Below are 17,699 nucleotides of genomic sequence, written 5' to 3'. Positions count from 1 at the left end.
TGTGCCGGTCCCTATTCGCTTGAACTTATCAGTCATGGTATAATATTTTTCTCTCACAATAAATCAGCGAATAAGTACTTTTTAACCTGGCTTATCAGCGAAGCGAACTAAGGCTTATGGACCTTATGTAGCTACTCGACAACTTCACCCTTGTGGGCCTGTTTGGTACTAACTTATAAGCTGCTTATATCTAAAATAAGCTGAAATCAATAGCCAAACGTTATATTTTTCAGCAGCTTATTCTGGCAACGTTTATTCCCACAGCTCTCATTTTTCTAAAAAATAGAAGCTAGGTTAGACCAGCTTAATTTGGCTATCACTTTTACTCTATTTGTACAGCTTATCTGAAACAAACATGCCTATGTGTATAACGATGGTCATGATCCTGGTATCATGGAGAAACAAACGTGCGATAGGGAGGCAGAATATGCCAACATTGGCAGCGGCTTGCGGCTTTGATGTGAAGCAAACACCCCCACTGAAGATTAGCATGAAAACAGAAAAGGGAAATACGACGCCATTGCCATACGGGTTGGTTGGTTGGTTTTCTCTAGACCCCGTTGGGAAAGAAATTCGTATAAAACAAAGAAAAACTACTCTTTTTAACTAGGATAGAATAATGAAATCTATAGAATTGTTATTCGTGCAATTGGAGCTCTGGGGCTCTGGCAATAATCCCTAACTGTCTTAAGGCCCTGTTTTCTTGAATTTATTAGCTGTACCGTTTCAGCGAAATAACGATATTTTTCTCTCATAATAAATCAACATCTGCATCAGCATCAACCGTTTTTTCAGCCAGCCGAACAGAGCCTTACGATAACTTTCCAGTTCTAATCAAAATTTGATTGTTTATAGAGTGCAAGTGTCCGAACTTGTTTCAAGTGAAACTACATATTACCCTCAACATTGAATTAGAGTCTCACAAACCACTTCACTCTTTCAGAGAAGATATGACACAAACCACACACAAGGGATGTTTTTCTTATGAGGCCAAGGATTCAAAATATGGACAAAATTGGATCCAATCTATAGAGTCAAAGTGCTTTAAAGAAATGAACAATTTTTCTTTTGGAAAAATGGACAATATTTAGATCATTATTGCCATGAATATAAAGTCCTCGCCCCAATATATAATTAAAGAGTTATTTTTCTATTTAACATGTACTACGTTGATCAGTGTAAAAAAAATAGTTTCTTCGTACTTAGTAAATATAATATTTTCAGGTGACAGCTCAAATACGATCCTTTTGGGCTAAACTAGAATACGGAAATTTACAGAGGGGGCTAAATGAAATTTCCTCTTCAACGGCCCCCTGTCTTCTCCGTTTGTTCATTTCGCGTGGCCTCCCTTGGCCCCCTATTAAACCACCGAGCGCCTCCCCGTGGCGCTCGCGGCCGCACTAGCGAGGAGATCGAGAAAGAGAGGGGGAAGGCGGCGGCTTGCCGGCTTAAGCCTTCTTCTCTCCCTCCGTCGCCTCCTCCCTACCCTTCTACCCTTCTCTAGGAACCCCTTCTTCCTCCTGGTACGCCTGAAAACCTCCCTCGCGCCCTGATGGCTCGCCCGCGTTAGATTTGGATTCTCTGCGTTTTCCAATCTGAACCACGATTTTTGAGATCCAGAAGTTCTTGGCTGAGATCCTGGCATTTGGGACTTTCTGACGGGAATCTCTGTTGTTTTCAGAAATGGAGACGTCGGCGCCGCCCAATGCCGCCGCGCCGCCGGCGCAGCCACGGAGGCGGCTGCCGGACTTCCAGCAGTCAGTGCGGCTCAAGTATGTGAAGCTGGGGTACCACTACCTCATCTCCCACGGGATGTACCTGCTGCTGTCGCCGCTGATGGCGCTCGTCGCCGTGCAGCTCTCCACCGTCTCCCCGCGCGACCTCGCCGACCTGTGGGAGCAGCTCCGCTTCAACCTCCTCTCCGTCGTCACCTGCTCCACGCTGCTCGTCTTCCTCTCCACTGTCTACTTCCTCACCCGCCCGCGCCCCGTGTACCTGCTCGACTTCGCCTGCTACAAGCCGGAGCCGGAGCGCAAGTGCACGCGCCAGACCTTCATGCACTGCTCCAAGCTCACCGGATCCTTCACGGACGACAACCTCGAATTCCAGCGCAAGATCCTCGAGCGCTCCGGCCTCGGCGAGGACACCTACCTGCCCCCCGCCGTGCTCCGGGTGCCCCCCAACCCGTGCATGGACGAGGCGCGCAAGGAGGCGCGCGCCGTCATGTTCGGCGCCATCGACCAGCTGCTCGACAAGACCGGGGTCAGGCCCAAGGACATTGGCGTCCTAGTGGTCAACTGCAGCCTGTTCAACCCGACGCCGTCGTTGTCAGCCATGGTGGTGAACCATTACAAGCTGAGGGGGAATATCGTGAGCTACAACCTCGGCGGGATGGGCTGCAGCGCCGGGCTGCTGTCCATTGACCTCGCCAAGGATCTGCTGCAGGTGCACCCCAACTCTTACGCGCTGGTCATCAGCATGGAGAACATCACGCTGAATTGGTATTTCGGGAACAACCGGTCCATGCTTGTGTCGAATTGCCTGTTCCGGATGGGTGGCGCGGCCATCCTGCTCTCGAACAGGCGGTCTGACAGGCGGAGGTCCAAGTATGAGCTGGTGCACACCGTGCGCACGCACAAGGGAGCCGACGACAAGTGCTTCGGCTGCGTGACGCAGGAGGAAGATGAGATTGGCAAGATTGGCGTGTCGCTGTCCAAGGACCTCATGGCGGTGGCCGGAGACGCGCTTAAGACCAACATCACCACGCTGGGGCCGTTGGTGCTCCCGTTATCAGAGCAGCTTCTCTTCATGGGCACGTTGATTGCCAAGAAGGTGCTCAAGATGAAGATCAAGCCGTACATCCCCGACTTCAAGTTGGCTTTCGAGCACTTCTGCATCCACGCTGGTGGCCGTGCTGTGCTGGATGAGCTGGAGAAGAACCTGGAGCTCACCGACTGGCACATGGAGCCATCGAGGATGACCCTGTACAGGTTTGGCAACACATCAAGCAGCTCACTCTGGTACGAGCTGGCATACACTGAGGCGAAGGGTAGGATCAGGAAGCGCGACAGGATCTGGCAGATCGCGTTCGGTTCTGGATTCAAGTGCAACAGCGCTGTCTGGAAGGCGCTCCGGACCGTGAACCCGGCCAAGGAGAAGAGCCCCTGGATCGATGAGATTGACAACTTCCCGGTGGATGTTCCAAAGATTTCAAAGGTTGGCAGCGCTTAAAGAACCCTGGTTCTTCTTTAGGTGGCAAGTGGAGTTGGGATGGTTGTCAGGTGCTGGGCAGAGGTTTATTCCATTCCATTGTTTCCACCGTCAGTTCTTGTTTTCAGTTGTAGCGTGGCATCTGTGAAGGAATCTTGAAGTAGATGATTCGGTTAAGTAGAAAGGGTGTGATTTCTTCGCTAGGGTTGTCTGAATGCCAGATATGTCCTATTTTTTCAGATTGGGGAAAGCAATCGATTTTCGGTGTCATTCTTTGCTGCCTGATTGAGACGATTCAGTTGCGGGCAACTGAAACTTGAATTCCCCTATTCAATTGATTGGTTCTGTTCTAACTTCTAACATCTCCTGGATTACCAGTGTTTCGGATTGCAACTATACTCCTAGCTTGTTATCGGGAGGTACTGAATGTGATGTGCCAGTTGTGTGCTGTGATTGTCCCAGAGTGACTTTCAGCTGCTGGTTCTGATGTGGATCTGAGCTTGCTTGTATGATTCAGAAGGAAGAGCCTGTCAATTATGCATTCATACTCGTAATCAATTTCTGCCTGCCTTCCTTCTGTGGCTGCAGAAGCCCAAGCGCTCATCTCCACTTGCCAACCACATCCTGAATTCCTGATGAACCCCTCTCTGGTCCCTGCAGTGATGTTCCTCTGCGTGTGCACTGCTGTGCAGGCGCACTGGAACGGATTCAGCATAAAACGACGTTTTCCGTTTCCCGTTGCAGGCAGGCATGCATGCAGAGCCTACAAGGCTACAACGTCCTGTGACACTGACACCGCGTGAGGATGAGGCCAACACAAGATGGAGCACTGATACAAGATCAGAATTGCGAGACCGTCCTTTGCCGCCACGCAGTTTTTTTTAGAAACCATTTGCAGTGTGCGTTAGTTAGATCTGAGGTTCTGAACCAACCGTGGTCCGTTACAGCAGCCGTTTGGAGCAGAAATTCCTGTCTATCTGCTGGACGAAACGATTATTAAACGAAAACTTGTAACAGTACCAGTGGTACAGCTGGTGCCAATCATGAGATGGACATGAACAGCAACTGGTCTCATGATCTGAACAGTAAGTAATTTCACATGGACGCCGCAGCCCGGAACCATCGCAGAAAGGCCGATCAAATGCAATCAAGCCTTGGCTTGGCTCACATGGAGGGGCATGTGACGCGATCCCCTTTAGCGAAAACAGTGACGAGGGATCGAAGTCTTTGCTGCAAAAGGCAACATGCGCCAGGGCCCCAGGTGCCCTATGGGAAAGGTCGTCTTTATGGGATACCTAAACCAATCATGAATTTCGGGTAGGTGCTCTCAATAACATGAAACCAAATACTGTATTTTGGATAGGAGAGCAATAACATGTGACCAAAAACTGTTGCAGGATTCGCGTATCATGTCCTGGTCTTCAGTACCGTGGAAGCCACCACAAGAGCATGTCCAGAAGAGCTTATGCCATCCGAACAGAAATCTGTCATTTGATAGGCATGATGCTCTACAACTACCTCAGGACCAAGAAGTGGTCGTCAGCTTTGAAGACCGGCATTCCAACATCAAAAGCCACAAGTTTTCAACTCGTTGATGAAGCCCTCATGTTTTTTTTGGGGACTGGAACACGGTGAGCCAAAAAAACGAGTCAAAACAATCAAGGTTACCAGCTGAGATACATAATACTTCACTTTAATGAACGCAGACACGGTCCCTAAACTACCTAAGTTGCATTCTCGTTTATTTTTGACACTACAGTTGCTATGTTCTATCAAAGCGAGGGGCCCATCCAAAAACTCACCACCATTTGCTTATGAGGGGTATGGCCAGCGCTGTGATGATGACTCATGATGCCAGGATACCCTTGGATCGCAAACAGGCGTTGATGACTCCACAGGGAGAAACTGAATGACCACCGCAGCTCTGAGGGCAATCTCCTCGCAATAAGAACCACAAGCACCACAAAGCACATGAGGTCCTAACCCTCGGTCTGCCCCTCCTTGGGAATGTGGAAGCCTTCTATCTTGGTTGTAACCTCGTTCACCCCAGCAGTTGTCTTGCCATTTGCATTGGCCGCCTCGTTGTCATCAGCATTAGCCGGGCTAAGCTGCCAGATCCGAATGGTGCCATCTTCCGAACCTGATGCGTATGATTCACCACCAGGTGCGAATCGGACACAGTGGACTGGACCATGATGCCCTTTGTTACAAGCTGCGTTAAAGAAAACTTGTCATTTCATTTGGAAGATAATGGAGTAAAACCATAAACAGGAAATACTGAAGATGGGAGAAGAGAACCACTAATGGGCAATGGACATTTCAACAGAACTAAAACCTAAACACAACAAAAGTTCCCATCTTAAGAAACGGAAAAAAAACATTACATAAATACCATCATCAGTGTCTAATATTTATCAACAGACCAAAAATACGGTGATTACCAAGTGAATGTAGCCAAAACTATTTGGACAGACCAGTGATTCAGGGTAAACCTGGGACACAAAAATAGATGCCCACAAGGAAGATCCATTTCCAGACATGTATATATATGCTATGGGTTTAAGCCTTCTACAACTAGCCACTGGCAAACCAATGTTTCTTATGAAAACTCCCTCGCCCAAAAGGCTGTTTCGCCTACCTCAAGGTAAGGAAAATTTGGAACATATACTAGGAAAAAACATCTCGAGAACTCAGGTATTTAAGGAAAACTTGGTCCAGCACTAGCAAATTGTGGAAATCCAGATTATATCATTGCCACATAATACATCTTTTTCCCGAGTTTAAATACCATTCATTGGTACTCAAGGGAAGACATTTTGATTCCTTATATACAATTTTTTGCTACGTGATTTTATTTTGTACACTTGTTAGCTGGGACCTGGGAGAAGCTTTGAAGCTAAAACACTAGAACGTAACTGATAACGTTCACATCACAACACTGAAAGCTAGAATTGCAGAATGCAAGTACGCAACTGATAAGATTCATTTGATTAAAAGTCAAACAAGACTGCTATGCTAATCTTTCTATTTGTATAGGCAGATGTACACCAGGGGTCCCGAGCTGCAGGCTAAAGAACTAAAAGGGAAAGAACTTACCTATTTCTTCACCAGTAAAGAAATCGAATACATGAACCCACAAATCTTCTCCTCCAGCTACAAATTTACTCCCAGACTTAGGTTCAAGTGAAGCCGACTCGACATTGCATGGCATATCATAGCTTTTAACAAGGCCGAAGCTGATGCAAAATACAAAATGTTTTGTCAGAAAGGGATCAATCAACTAAAGTGGTTAACTAAAATGGTGATAAAAGAAACTTACTGATTTGCGTCCCAGAATTTTACACTTGAGCCATCAGCTGTAGTGATGAACCTGCCATCCTGGCTCACTTCTGCACTAGTGACAGAAGCCTTGGTTTCAAGAGTTTGGACAATTTTTCCAGTTCTCACATCCCATAGCCTGCACAGTACTATAAATATTAATTAAAAGGAACACACCTATAGTGAATATATAGGCCAACCAGCATAAATGTTTATTGTTGATTGGGGCATTTCTTCTGTGCACACACCTTACTCCACCCATGTCAGTGCAGGAACTTAATATAGTTTGGTCACTATGAAGCCAAGCAGCAGTTCGGACAGAACCAGGTGATTTGTCAAGCTCTCTTGGAGCTGCATCAGGACGATTCATATCATACACACGCAAAGTCTTTTCCATGCCTCCAGTGAGTAAAAGGTGGGTATCCTGCAGTGTCAATTGCAATTTAAGTCAGGCCAGAAGCAACCCATGAAGAACAGGGCCAACTTTGTACAACAGCGTGCAAAAAAGAGATGCAAACCCCAAACATATGTTCTCTCAATCAAATTGATTTTAGTTTGCAAATACTTGTCTATTGGCTTTAAAGGAAGCCAAATGCAGCAAACTCCCAAGTGATTTTTTATAGGTAGTGATATCATAAACATGGAAAGGGGGTAAAACCATGTGCAAACATAACCTAGTTCTATAAGCATTAAAGTAAAATGGACAGTTACTTGGACAGGAGTATAATAAAGTTAAGAAAGTGAACAAATACTAATGATGCTAAGAAAGATGTGGCCTTCGATACAAATCAACCATATTACCAGTACATTTTTCAGATATTCAATGATTGCAATAAGCATAACAAATTAGGGCAATAACTGGCCAAATTGTTCACAGTGGTTAACTGTCATTCAAAAAAAATTATTAAAGAACTATGCACAACATTTTAGGTGGAAAGGACACTCCAGAAATGGCAATCATGGTTTCCATGTATACTTAATTGAGATGAGGACAAGATAAGCATTAGCAAGCACTACCTCAGAGAAGGCACATGCCCGAACTATATGCTTGTGTTCAAATGAATGTAGCTCATCACCAGTAAGGGCATCCCATACTTTACTGGAAAAGGAACATCAACATCAGTCACTAACAGAGAATTCAAATCAGGAATAAGCAATGAAGTGCATCTTGTAGTGGATATGTTAAAGTGTTTACACCTGCCAATTGTTACTTTTTCATGCAAACTTCCAAATTAGTAGTATTCGCTTTGCATGCAATTGTATATTATATTGAACTAAAAAAAACCTACTTAAAAGAACCACATTTGCTAAACAGAGTTGTGTAGCATCCACATTGTACCCAAAATCATCTATTCCCACCGTCCACAAATAAAAGGAAACTGGAATTTTAAGGACAGACTTAAAAAATCCTAGATAGGAAAAGATGCATATACCCCTAACTAAAGCATGTTCACAGGTTTCGATTGACAAATTAAGAAGATTAAATGGCAGGTTAACAGCACCATTAAAGAGATTTGATGGCAAGTTAAGGAGATTTAATGGCAGGTTACCATGAATCCTTTATATTTGTGGGTTGGAGGGACAAGGGAGTATAGATTATGGCTATGACAATGGTGGTAGGCCTTTCCCAAATTCTTCAATCCCAAATGACCTCGTCAGGTTTTACAGTTTGCTCATCCAAGTGTTCAACTTCATCCAAAAAAAAAACTTATATAGCTACTATATATTCTTGATCCTATAGGATGAAAACCAAGAATAAAATAATAATAAATAATAAATGGATGGAAGTTTTCCAGGTCAGCGTATCTATTCTAACCTATATTCACATGAGTTCGCTATGAAATGACGCATGTTAAGGGCGACGACAAATAAACAATTGGACATGACTTCTGTCCTCACCAAACACATTGACAAATATGCCCAGTATATATATCTAATTTAGATCTAATTGTGTTTAAAATTGCTGGCCAATCAGAGTGGCAGGATGAACTTTAGCGCGTCTACATATGTCAGAGGAAGCAAATAAAAAAAACATTTACAGAAAGTATCCATAAAACAGGGATTATTTGATAGAGTATCAATATGCATCCAATTTTGTAAAAGGGGATATCAAATGAACAACAATGCTGATTGGAATTTCAAAGGGTAAGAAAACCATACGCCGAGAAGTCAGCAGAAGCAGATGCAGCCCTCAGAGCATTTCTGTCAAGGCAGCAGCTCCAAACAGCACCTTTATGACCTTGAAAAGTCCCAATCCAGTCACCAGTCTCACCATTACGAAGCATTGGATTTGTGTCTGCAGAACGAAGAAATAATAAAAAGGTCATTCAACAGGTAGCAACACGAGAAGGCAAGTATGCTTCTCCTATTGCAAAGTTTACTAGTATGCAAACGATGTAAAATCATTCAATGCTTGGTAAGGATGTCACCCTTTAGTCAGGCATCAAATTAAAAATGTATAACCTTCACCATGTAGAACAGGTATCTGACTCCTTTCGACTATCACTTGGTACCAATCCAAGATCGGTACCAAGAGCTAGCCTAGAAACTGCTCACTCTTCTCTTCTCAAATGCATAAATATGTACAGATTCTATGCTATAATAATCTTTCCATGGACAACATTTAGCACACCACTTAAATCGCTCTAACAATCGCACAATAGATATTTAGATATTTAGTTCACCATTCTCATTATTTGCATTGCAATATGGGCACACAGTTAAATCGTGAAAAACTGCAAGATACAAATTAATACACTGCTGGTATCCAATTGAGGTTCGGTGTTATAATGTTTAGTTGTTTACAACTAGTACAAAACAAGCTAATTATTATTGGCTTATTGTTTCATCTGAGATACCTTTCACTATATCATTCATATTTCTAACACCTCTATAGAGAATTTATTATTGCAAGGACGCTCATTATAGAGCACAAAGTGCAATTATATCCTAACAAAATGGGGATGCATCTAATATCCCAAGAAAAAGAGTATATGTGGATATCCAACTGTTTCATTTTCCTTCCATCCATTCTATCTGTGTAACTCAGTGGCGCTCAAAACATGAAGCTATAAAAAAATTGCTAACTTATATATAGTATGATTTGATAACCACATCTGAACAGGCATATATATTCTCTATCCAAGTTATCCAGACAACCAATAAATACGACTTAGCAGTCCAAACTGGGGAAAAACACACTCCAAAATAGGAACCCATGCAATACAAAATGGAAACTTGCTCTGCAGTTGTGTCACTCCAAAATAGGAACCCACGTAATACAAAATGGAAACTTGCTCTGCAGTTAAGATTACATAAGAAATGGCCAGCGATAGGACTTCTATAATATAAGGACTAAAAATGGCAAGACATTGTATAAACTACAAGTTTGCAATAGCTTCTTCATCCCTCTAAATGGGCCTGATATGGAAAACTTCAGATAAATTGCACCATGCCAACCAGGCAACCATAAAACCTTAAATGATTGCATTGGATAGCACTACAGATCTAAGACTGAAACAACACATAATCTTGGTCACATGTATATTGGAGTCACCACCCTTTCTCACCAGCAACACAGATTACTTAATATCAGTACCGTTCATAGCCATAACCTGTTGGAGGCTACTTTGGCAAACATTTGGGAGACATGGAAGTTTGACCTAGCAACATAAAGCAAAGTACATGCATACGGATGGACCAGGAAAATCACAATGAAATAAATCAAGAAATATACAGGGTTTCTCTTGCTCAAGGGTCAGGGAGTGGGACTGGTAAAAATAATGGTTAAAATGCCTTGTGTTCTCAAGAAATCAACCACATGGCCTACTTATCCGTTAAGGTCCATCCCGCCAGGTGCCAACTGTTTTCTGCCTAATAACCAACAAATAAGCGCCACGTTAAATAATCAGCAATCAGACGCTAAGTGCCAGCCCAATGCTCCCTAGCACTTTAAAACAAGTGCAAAACAGCACAAGGAAAAACACTCGGACCTTTCTAGGTTGGCAATCAGTTTCGCCATTTGGACATAGATGTTTGTTTTAGAAAAGGAAACTATGGTTTTCTGTGTCTATTGACTCACTATCCCTTAAATGATACGTTCTTTGCTAAAAGGATGTAACTAACTGGCAATAATACCGTTATCTTACACAACATGGGTTTGTAGTCATATTTACTGGAGCAGCAAAAGAACACTGTCCAACTTCGTTTACAAATATTGAGCCCCCACACCAACCAAACTACACAGTTGAAAAGCATCAGGAGACTATCACGGCACAAATTGCACTGGCAACTAATTCTTACATCCACATAAAATTAGTTTGAAATTGCAACGCTCAAACACATGCATCCTAGCCAACATATCGTAAACACATATAGCTAACAGCAGACCATCGCATCACAATCACTCAATCACCATGTCAATCCGAACCAATCAGAAAACTAAAATGAAACTTATCACACGGGAGGGGAGGATGGGGATTCGCTTACCCTTGCTGGCGCTGATGAGGAAGTAGCCATCGGGTGTGACGGGGCTGTAGAAGAGGTCCACCACCGGCCGCGAGTGGCCGTGGCACACCAGCGGGATCGCCACCTTCTTCTTCTCCATCGTTTGGATTCGCTTCCCTTCCCCTGGTGAGAAAGGACCCTAGCCCGTCGAACCAACGATGACCCTGGAATGCGCCGCCCCCCGCGCGCGCGCCCAAACCCTAGCACTCCGATCGAAGAAGAGAGGAAACCCACAAAAAAATCGGGGAAATCGGAGGATAATCGAATCAAATCGCGCGGATCGAGCGGGGTAAGGCGATCCGGATCCTTAGGGTTGGATCTGTACAGGCGCTTTATTGGGTGGATGGATCGCGGGGGCGGGCGGGGGTGTGAGGCGAGGCCGGCCTCCTTGGGCGAAGGGTGGGGAAGGGGGCAGGAAGCCGGACGCTGTGCTTATATAGGAGGGTTAGGACTTAGGACGAGACGCTCGATCAGGTCCTTCGGCCGTGGTCGAAGCGGGACGGGGTGACTGCGCGAGTGGAGCTGTCGCCTTCGGGCTGGGGGAGTCGTTGTGGACCGCTGGATCAGCGTCTAACGGTTCGGATTTTCGGTGAGCGTTTTTGGGAGTTGGTCTGGGCCTTGACGTATTTGGCATTATATGGGCCTTTTCTATGGAGAGCGAGATAGTGGGCCGAGCAACTGTTCCTTCTCCCCCTGACCTTCCTCCATTATTATTGTCGTCCGATTTTACCTCTCAAACTAGTGCCACACCACACCATGTCGGGTGTGGCGATCTATCCTGCATGTGCATGGGACAGAAGTTTTAGAGCAAGACATTGTCAGGCGGATTGGGACTGGCGAGACCACCAATATCTGGAACACAAATTGGATCCCGAGAGATGGGTTATTTTGGCCAGTGTGCTGTACTCTGGAGGTTGGGCGACCACAGTGGGTGAGCGAGCTGATCGACCACACTACAGGCACTTGGAATAACCAGCTGTTGGAGGCAGGCAGCGTTCTCCCCACTGGATAGGATAGGGAAGCGATTCTCAATATTCCATTGGCCAACAGACGACAAGAGGATTTCTGGGCTTGGCACTATGAGAAAACAGGTATTTTTTTTGGTTCGCTTGGCTTATATAGGATGCTGGTTCATAATCGCGAAAAGCGTACATCATGGTTAGAGAGCAAAGCATGCAATTCAGACATCAAAGCTGAAGCAAAATGACTGGGCTGCATTATGGCGGACTCAGGTACCTTCGAAGATCCGTATGTTCCTACGGAGACTCGCAAAACAATCGATGCCTACAAATGATATGCTAAAAAATAGAAACATGGCGACTCATAGCTCGTGCATCATCTGTGGGATGCAAGATTCATGGTGCAGGCACCCTCTTTGCCGAGGGTCCAGGGCACTCGGCAAAGGCCCAAAAGCCCTCGATAAAGGCTTTGCCGAGCGTCGCCCTCGGCAAAGAGCCTTTGGAAAAAAAATTAACGGCAAAGAGGCTCTTTGCCGAGGGCCATTTGTCGGGCACTCGACAAAGCCTTTTCCGAGTGCCAACGGCGACACTCGACAAAGAAAAGCAGCCGTCAACGGCGCTGCTCCGTTGACGGCACCTTTGCCGAGTGCCGACAGTTAGGGCACTCGGCAAAGACATTTTTTATTTTTTTTTCAAAAACTCTTTGTCGAGTGCCACGGCGGCGCGCACTCGGCAAAGCCATTTTTTAATTTTTTTAAAAAGCTCTTTGCCGAGTGCCCTAACTGTCGGCAAAGTTTCCCAGCTTTGCCGAGTGTCATGACCATTGCACTTGGCAAATCAACCGAAATTGCAATTTTTTTTTGTTTTTTGCATTCCACTGACACAAACAATTCAAATATATATCACATGTCACGTATATATCACAAATATCACAATAATCACATATATATCACAACGAAATCATTTTCACACATTATATCACAACCACAACTCAAATAACAACATATCGCAACCACAAGTCAAATATCACAACCACAAGTCACAAATTCACAACCACAGTCCATCAAGTCCAAGCACAAGTCACAACCACAAGTGAAGCTCAAGTCCAATCACTTGACGAAGCACAACTCCTCAAAAAAACGGCCTATGACACGATGGTGAAGCAAAGGCTCCATCATTCGGTGACGCATGAGCGGGGTTATTCGAACCCGTCGATGGAAGCTGCAAAAAGGATAAGAGGTTGCATGTGTGAGATTCATCTAGTAAGTTTCTATGTGAAGCATTGGTGTATGTCATAGCTAGTGCAAGCATCTAGTAAGTTTCTATGTCAAGCATCTAGTAAATTGAGAATGTCAAGCATGGTTGTATGTCATAGCTAGTGCAAGCATGTAGTAAGTTTCTATGTCAAGCATTAGTAAGTTATGTCAAGCATCTAGTAAGTTTGTATGTCAACCATGGTTGTATGTCAAGGAAGCATCTAGTAAGAGTGAACTTTCATACTTACAGGAGTGGCTGTAGGAGTAGGCGGTGGAGGAGCTGCCAACGGCAAAGGTACACCCCCTTGCTGGACACTGCGCATGAAGGCCTCCATTTCTTGCATCCTCCTCTCTTGGGCCGCGAACGCTTCCCTCTGGGTCTGTAGCTGCGCGCTCTGAGCCTTGACCACGAGCTTCTAGGCCTACAGCTCGGCCTGCAATACAAACTTCAATGTTTCAGTAATGCAAATGTAACTTAGGTGTGCAAAGATGAACGTACGACGAGTAAAACAGGACGTACCTCGAGAGCGTCGACCCGCTGCAGTGACGGAGTAGGCCGTGGGCGTATGGGCTGGCTGAAGCTTGTGCTCCGTGCTTAGAGCACGTCGAGAGAGGGAACCGTGGTGGAGTCGATGGCGCCGTCTGCAATCCACAGCCGTCCATGCTTCTTGCCTCCTCCTAGCCTCATGATGGTCTCTGCATCAATGGGCTCAGTGCGCACATCGTAATCTTCCCCATGGACCTCCCTCACCTTTGATGTGTACTCTTGGACCTTAGTGTGCACGGTCGGGTCGGAGTACACCTCGCGTGGGGCAGATGAGTTGAAGGAGACAGAGGAAGACGCCCTGTCCACGTGGGACATAGCCCACGCAAAGAACTCCGAGACCTCCACGCCTGGGTGTGCAGCCTCCTGTGAGTAAGATGGCAAGATGGTGAGAAATAAGGCAGAACTCAGCGTCAAATAAGATAAAAGAAATGACTTACATATGCTTGTTTGTAGGCGGGGAGGCTGCGGCTGCCTTGATGGTGAGTAGCACCTCACCTCAGCAGACGCTGGTCTCGCTGCCTCGCGTGGTTCTCAGTGAAGTCGTTGGACAACCACCTGTCCACGATCATCTCCCAGCACACGGAGTGGGATCGGCACCACCAGGGAATCACCTACAAGTCATCGATTATTTGACATAGAAAAAGATAAAATTAAACCGACTTAATCTCAAAACGAATCATTATTAATGTTTTTCGTCTACCTCAAGGTACTGGGCCTGGGACAGCTCCACCTATCTTGCATCAGGCTTGCTGATGGACTGCTTCAACACCATGGCGTAGTAGTCTCTGTGGGCCTACACGCGCGCCTCATGGTGCATGTCGGTGACGTACTCGCCGCCTGATCCGCCCGGGCCTCAAGTCCTTCTTCTGGCTTGAAATACCTCTGCATACAAAACCGATGTATCCATTCATTATTTCAATAAAAAACTTGCCCAATGAAAATATTGTGCGAGAGAGACTTACCCAAAACTCCGCCAGTGCCCGCTCCTGCTTGTTGCTGGTACCTGTCGTTAGGGGCCAACTGGTACCTGTCCCACGTGTAGGCCGGCTCCCGCATGTCCTCGGACACGTTCACAAGGCCAGGGTACCATTTCCTGCACAAAACACCAAGGATGCTCGCGGGGGAGTGTGCAGGAGTACCCGACAAAACCAACCAGGCCCTACACAAAGTGATTAAGAAAATTTATCAGTTCCTCTTTTGATTTCCAACATTATCATATGAAGTAGTTGTGATAACATCTATAGTTACTTACCTCTTTGCCATAGGGCGAATCAGTGGCCAGTTTGCGAGGAAGCTGGAGGCTGAGGAGGCTCGCGGGACCTCGCTGGTAGACAGTCGGGGTAGCGGAACTATCGCCCTCGGCGGCCTCGCCCTCGGCGGCCTTGTCCTCGGCCGCCTCGTCCTCGGTCTGTCGGACTGTCCTCGTCCTCGACCTCGTCCTCGGGCGTGGCCATCACGTGCTCCTCCTCCATCACCTCGTCTGAAGGTGGCGGGGAAGGAGTCCGCTGCCTCTTGCTGACCCTGGTCCTCCTCCTCTGACCTCCTGTGGATGCTACCCCTAACCCCGACCCCTCGTCTAAAATGGGAGGGCGTGGTCTCCCATAAAGGGAGGCCATCTCACGTCGTGGACGGCTGCTCGCCATCACCTGCAATCACAAAGAATGAACAAGACTTATTAGTATATATATTAGAAATAGATTCAAAATAAATAAAGAAAACACAAACTAAAACAAATGTAGTATTACATGTATTAGGAATAATCTTCATGATTAGGATCATAGGTGTCGTCATCACTGTCAAAATTGTCCAAATGGGCAACACTATCTGAAGGTTCTATGTTGTCTTCGTCATCATTGCCTAGCCTTAATCGATCAAGCATTTCTATGTCCTTGGCATTTTGCACCACATCATCAACCTCGTCATCCTCCATTTCGTTGTCTACTTCCATTTCGATCGCTTCGGGTAAGACTATCTCAAACGTGCCAGGTAGCCCATCTTCTTGATAGAACTGTCCATCATATGTGTTTGCGTTGAAGTTGTAATCGTCATCGTTTGGGGTAGGTAGTTTACCGTGTGGAGACACTTGGTGCACAATAGCCCAACCCTTAAGATCCACTTTGTCTTGGTTGGCATATCGCGTATAGTACACCTACACGGCCTGTTGAGCCACAATGTAGACATCTTTTCCTAGATAGACAGAATCTTCTCAAATCTCGACTAGCCCAAGATGAGGGGTCCGTCTCGTTTCTCGAGAATTAAACCAGTGGCATTTGAACATGACAGGTTTATGTTTGTGACCATGAAATGAGAGTTCATAGATTTCCTCAACTCTACCATGATAGTCGAGGCCATCAGTGCCAGGCGTGCAAACTCCGCTATTTGTGGTTTTCTGTTTGGGCCGAGTCTGCTCATATCTTGTTGTGTGGAAGCGATATCCATTCATGTCATAACCAGTAAATGACTGCACCCTAATGTCATAGCCGCCTGCAACCTGTCTCAACTCCTCACTCATGGACGAGTCAGTCTGGGCCTACAAGCTCAAGCATGATAGGTCGTTATATTAATCGAACGAATGAGAAACTTGGAATATGGAACGTGGGATCTAAATTGGACATTACCTTTTGTTTGAACCAAGAAATGAAATCAAGCCTCCCCGCACCCGCACCTCGAGAAAGAAGGGTGTCATGTTCCTATGAGGTAGGATCCCTTGATTGATGCCAGGACTCACGAACAAATTCCCTGTCTGAACGAGAATCAGTGGGGTTGCATGAAGAATATTCAGGGCGTATTGAAACAAGTTCGTTGAGAACTTACTCGACGAACGGCTGCACCTTAGGAAGGTTGGTCAACACATATAGCATGACACTTCGCCACTCTTCATTTCCCAATATCTTATTGGTCGATCCACTTGCGCTGCCGAGTTGGCCTTAGAACAGGCTGTGGGTCCATTCATTTTCGCCAACATTGTAATGAGGGAGTGGATTATGATTGCTAGGAAGTTTCAGCTTGTAGTATAGTGTTGTGAAGTTTGCCACCTCCTCCCTTAGACTTGCCTCTGTAATGGAAGCCTCAATTCTGGCTTTATTTGTACATTTCTTGCAAGACTCTTTAGACATCTCTTGATTGGATAGCACCACCAGGCTTGCACGCCCCCCCCCCCCCAAACGTGCCTCGGATGGGAGGTGCACAATCAGATGCTGCATGGGCAAGAAGAAGCTGAGTGGAAAGATCTTCTCCAGCTTACAAAGCAACACAGGTGCTGCTTTTTCCAAGTCCTGAGCGACGGTCCAAGATATCTCCTTGGCACAAAGCTGATGGAAGAAAAAGCTTAACTCTGACAGCACTTGCTAGACATGGTCAGGGACATAGCCTTGGACCATCGCTAGAAGAAGCCGCTCAATCCATATGTGGTAGTCATGACTCTTCATCCTGTTGACTCGTAGAGTGCCTAAGTTCACTCCCCTGCTCAGATTCGCTGCATATCCATCTGGGAACATTAACGTCTTGATCCATTTTAGTACTTCCCTCCTTTGATCGGGTTCCAAGATGAAATTGACCTTAGGTCTTTTCCATTATTTGTTTCTGCCACTAGGAGGCCGCATCTCTTGCTTCGGTCTATCACACAACGTCGCTAGGTCCACTCTAGCCTTAACGTTGTCCTTAGACTTATCAGTGTTCATGAAAGTTCCCCAAAGTGCCTCGGCGATATTCTTTTCGGTGTGCATTACATCAATGTTATGTGGTAGAAGAAGGTCATCGAAATAGGGGAGCCTCATCAAGCCAGACTTATGAGTCCACATATGTTCCTCACCATATCCCACAAAACCACCTCCTTCAAGCCGTTGAAAGGAGATGCTAGGGGGGAGATTCAGGGGGATAACAAACATGGGCCAACATGTGTAT

At 45.8% G+C, this 17,699-nt stretch overlaps 2 protein-coding genes across 2 annotated transcripts; one reads left to right on the top strand and one right to left on the bottom strand.

Moving 5' to 3' along the window:
• The first annotated feature begins 1,116 nt into the window (after positions 1-1,116).
• LOC136519466 (3-ketoacyl-CoA synthase 11-like) lies at positions 1,117-3,480 on the top strand. The gene is made up of 2 exons (XM_066512866.1): positions 1,117-1,523; positions 1,682-3,480. Exon 2 carries the CDS (start codon positions 1,684-1,686, stop codon positions 3,229-3,231), a length of 1,548 nt encoding a protein of 515 aa, XP_066368963.1. The 5' UTR covers positions 1,117-1,523; positions 1,682-1,683; the 3' UTR covers positions 3,232-3,480.
• A 1,288-nt stretch (positions 3,481-4,768) lies between these two features.
• Positions 4,769-11,435, bottom strand: LOC136519468 (uncharacterized). Its single transcript, XM_066512869.1, has 7 exons — positions 11,017-11,435; positions 8,689-8,824; positions 7,546-7,627; positions 6,777-6,952; positions 6,530-6,667; positions 6,307-6,446; positions 4,769-5,422 (listed from the first exon to the last, which is right to left on the bottom strand). The coding sequence occupies exons 1-7, from the start codon at positions 11,132-11,134 to the stop codon at positions 5,190-5,192; spliced, it is 1,023 nt and encodes a 340-aa protein (XP_066368966.1). The 5' UTR covers positions 11,135-11,435; the 3' UTR covers positions 4,769-5,189.
• Between the last annotated feature and the right edge of the window lie 6,264 nt (positions 11,436-17,699).

Source organism: Miscanthus floridulus, chromosome 18, assembly GCF_019320115.1.
Source record: "Miscanthus floridulus cultivar M001 chromosome 18, ASM1932011v1, whole genome shotgun sequence".
Lineage (NCBI taxonomy): Eukaryota > Viridiplantae > Streptophyta > Magnoliopsida > Poales > Poaceae > Miscanthus > Miscanthus floridulus.
The sequence above is the reverse complement of the archived record's forward strand: the minus strand, read 5'-3'. Positions and strand labels throughout refer to the sequence as shown.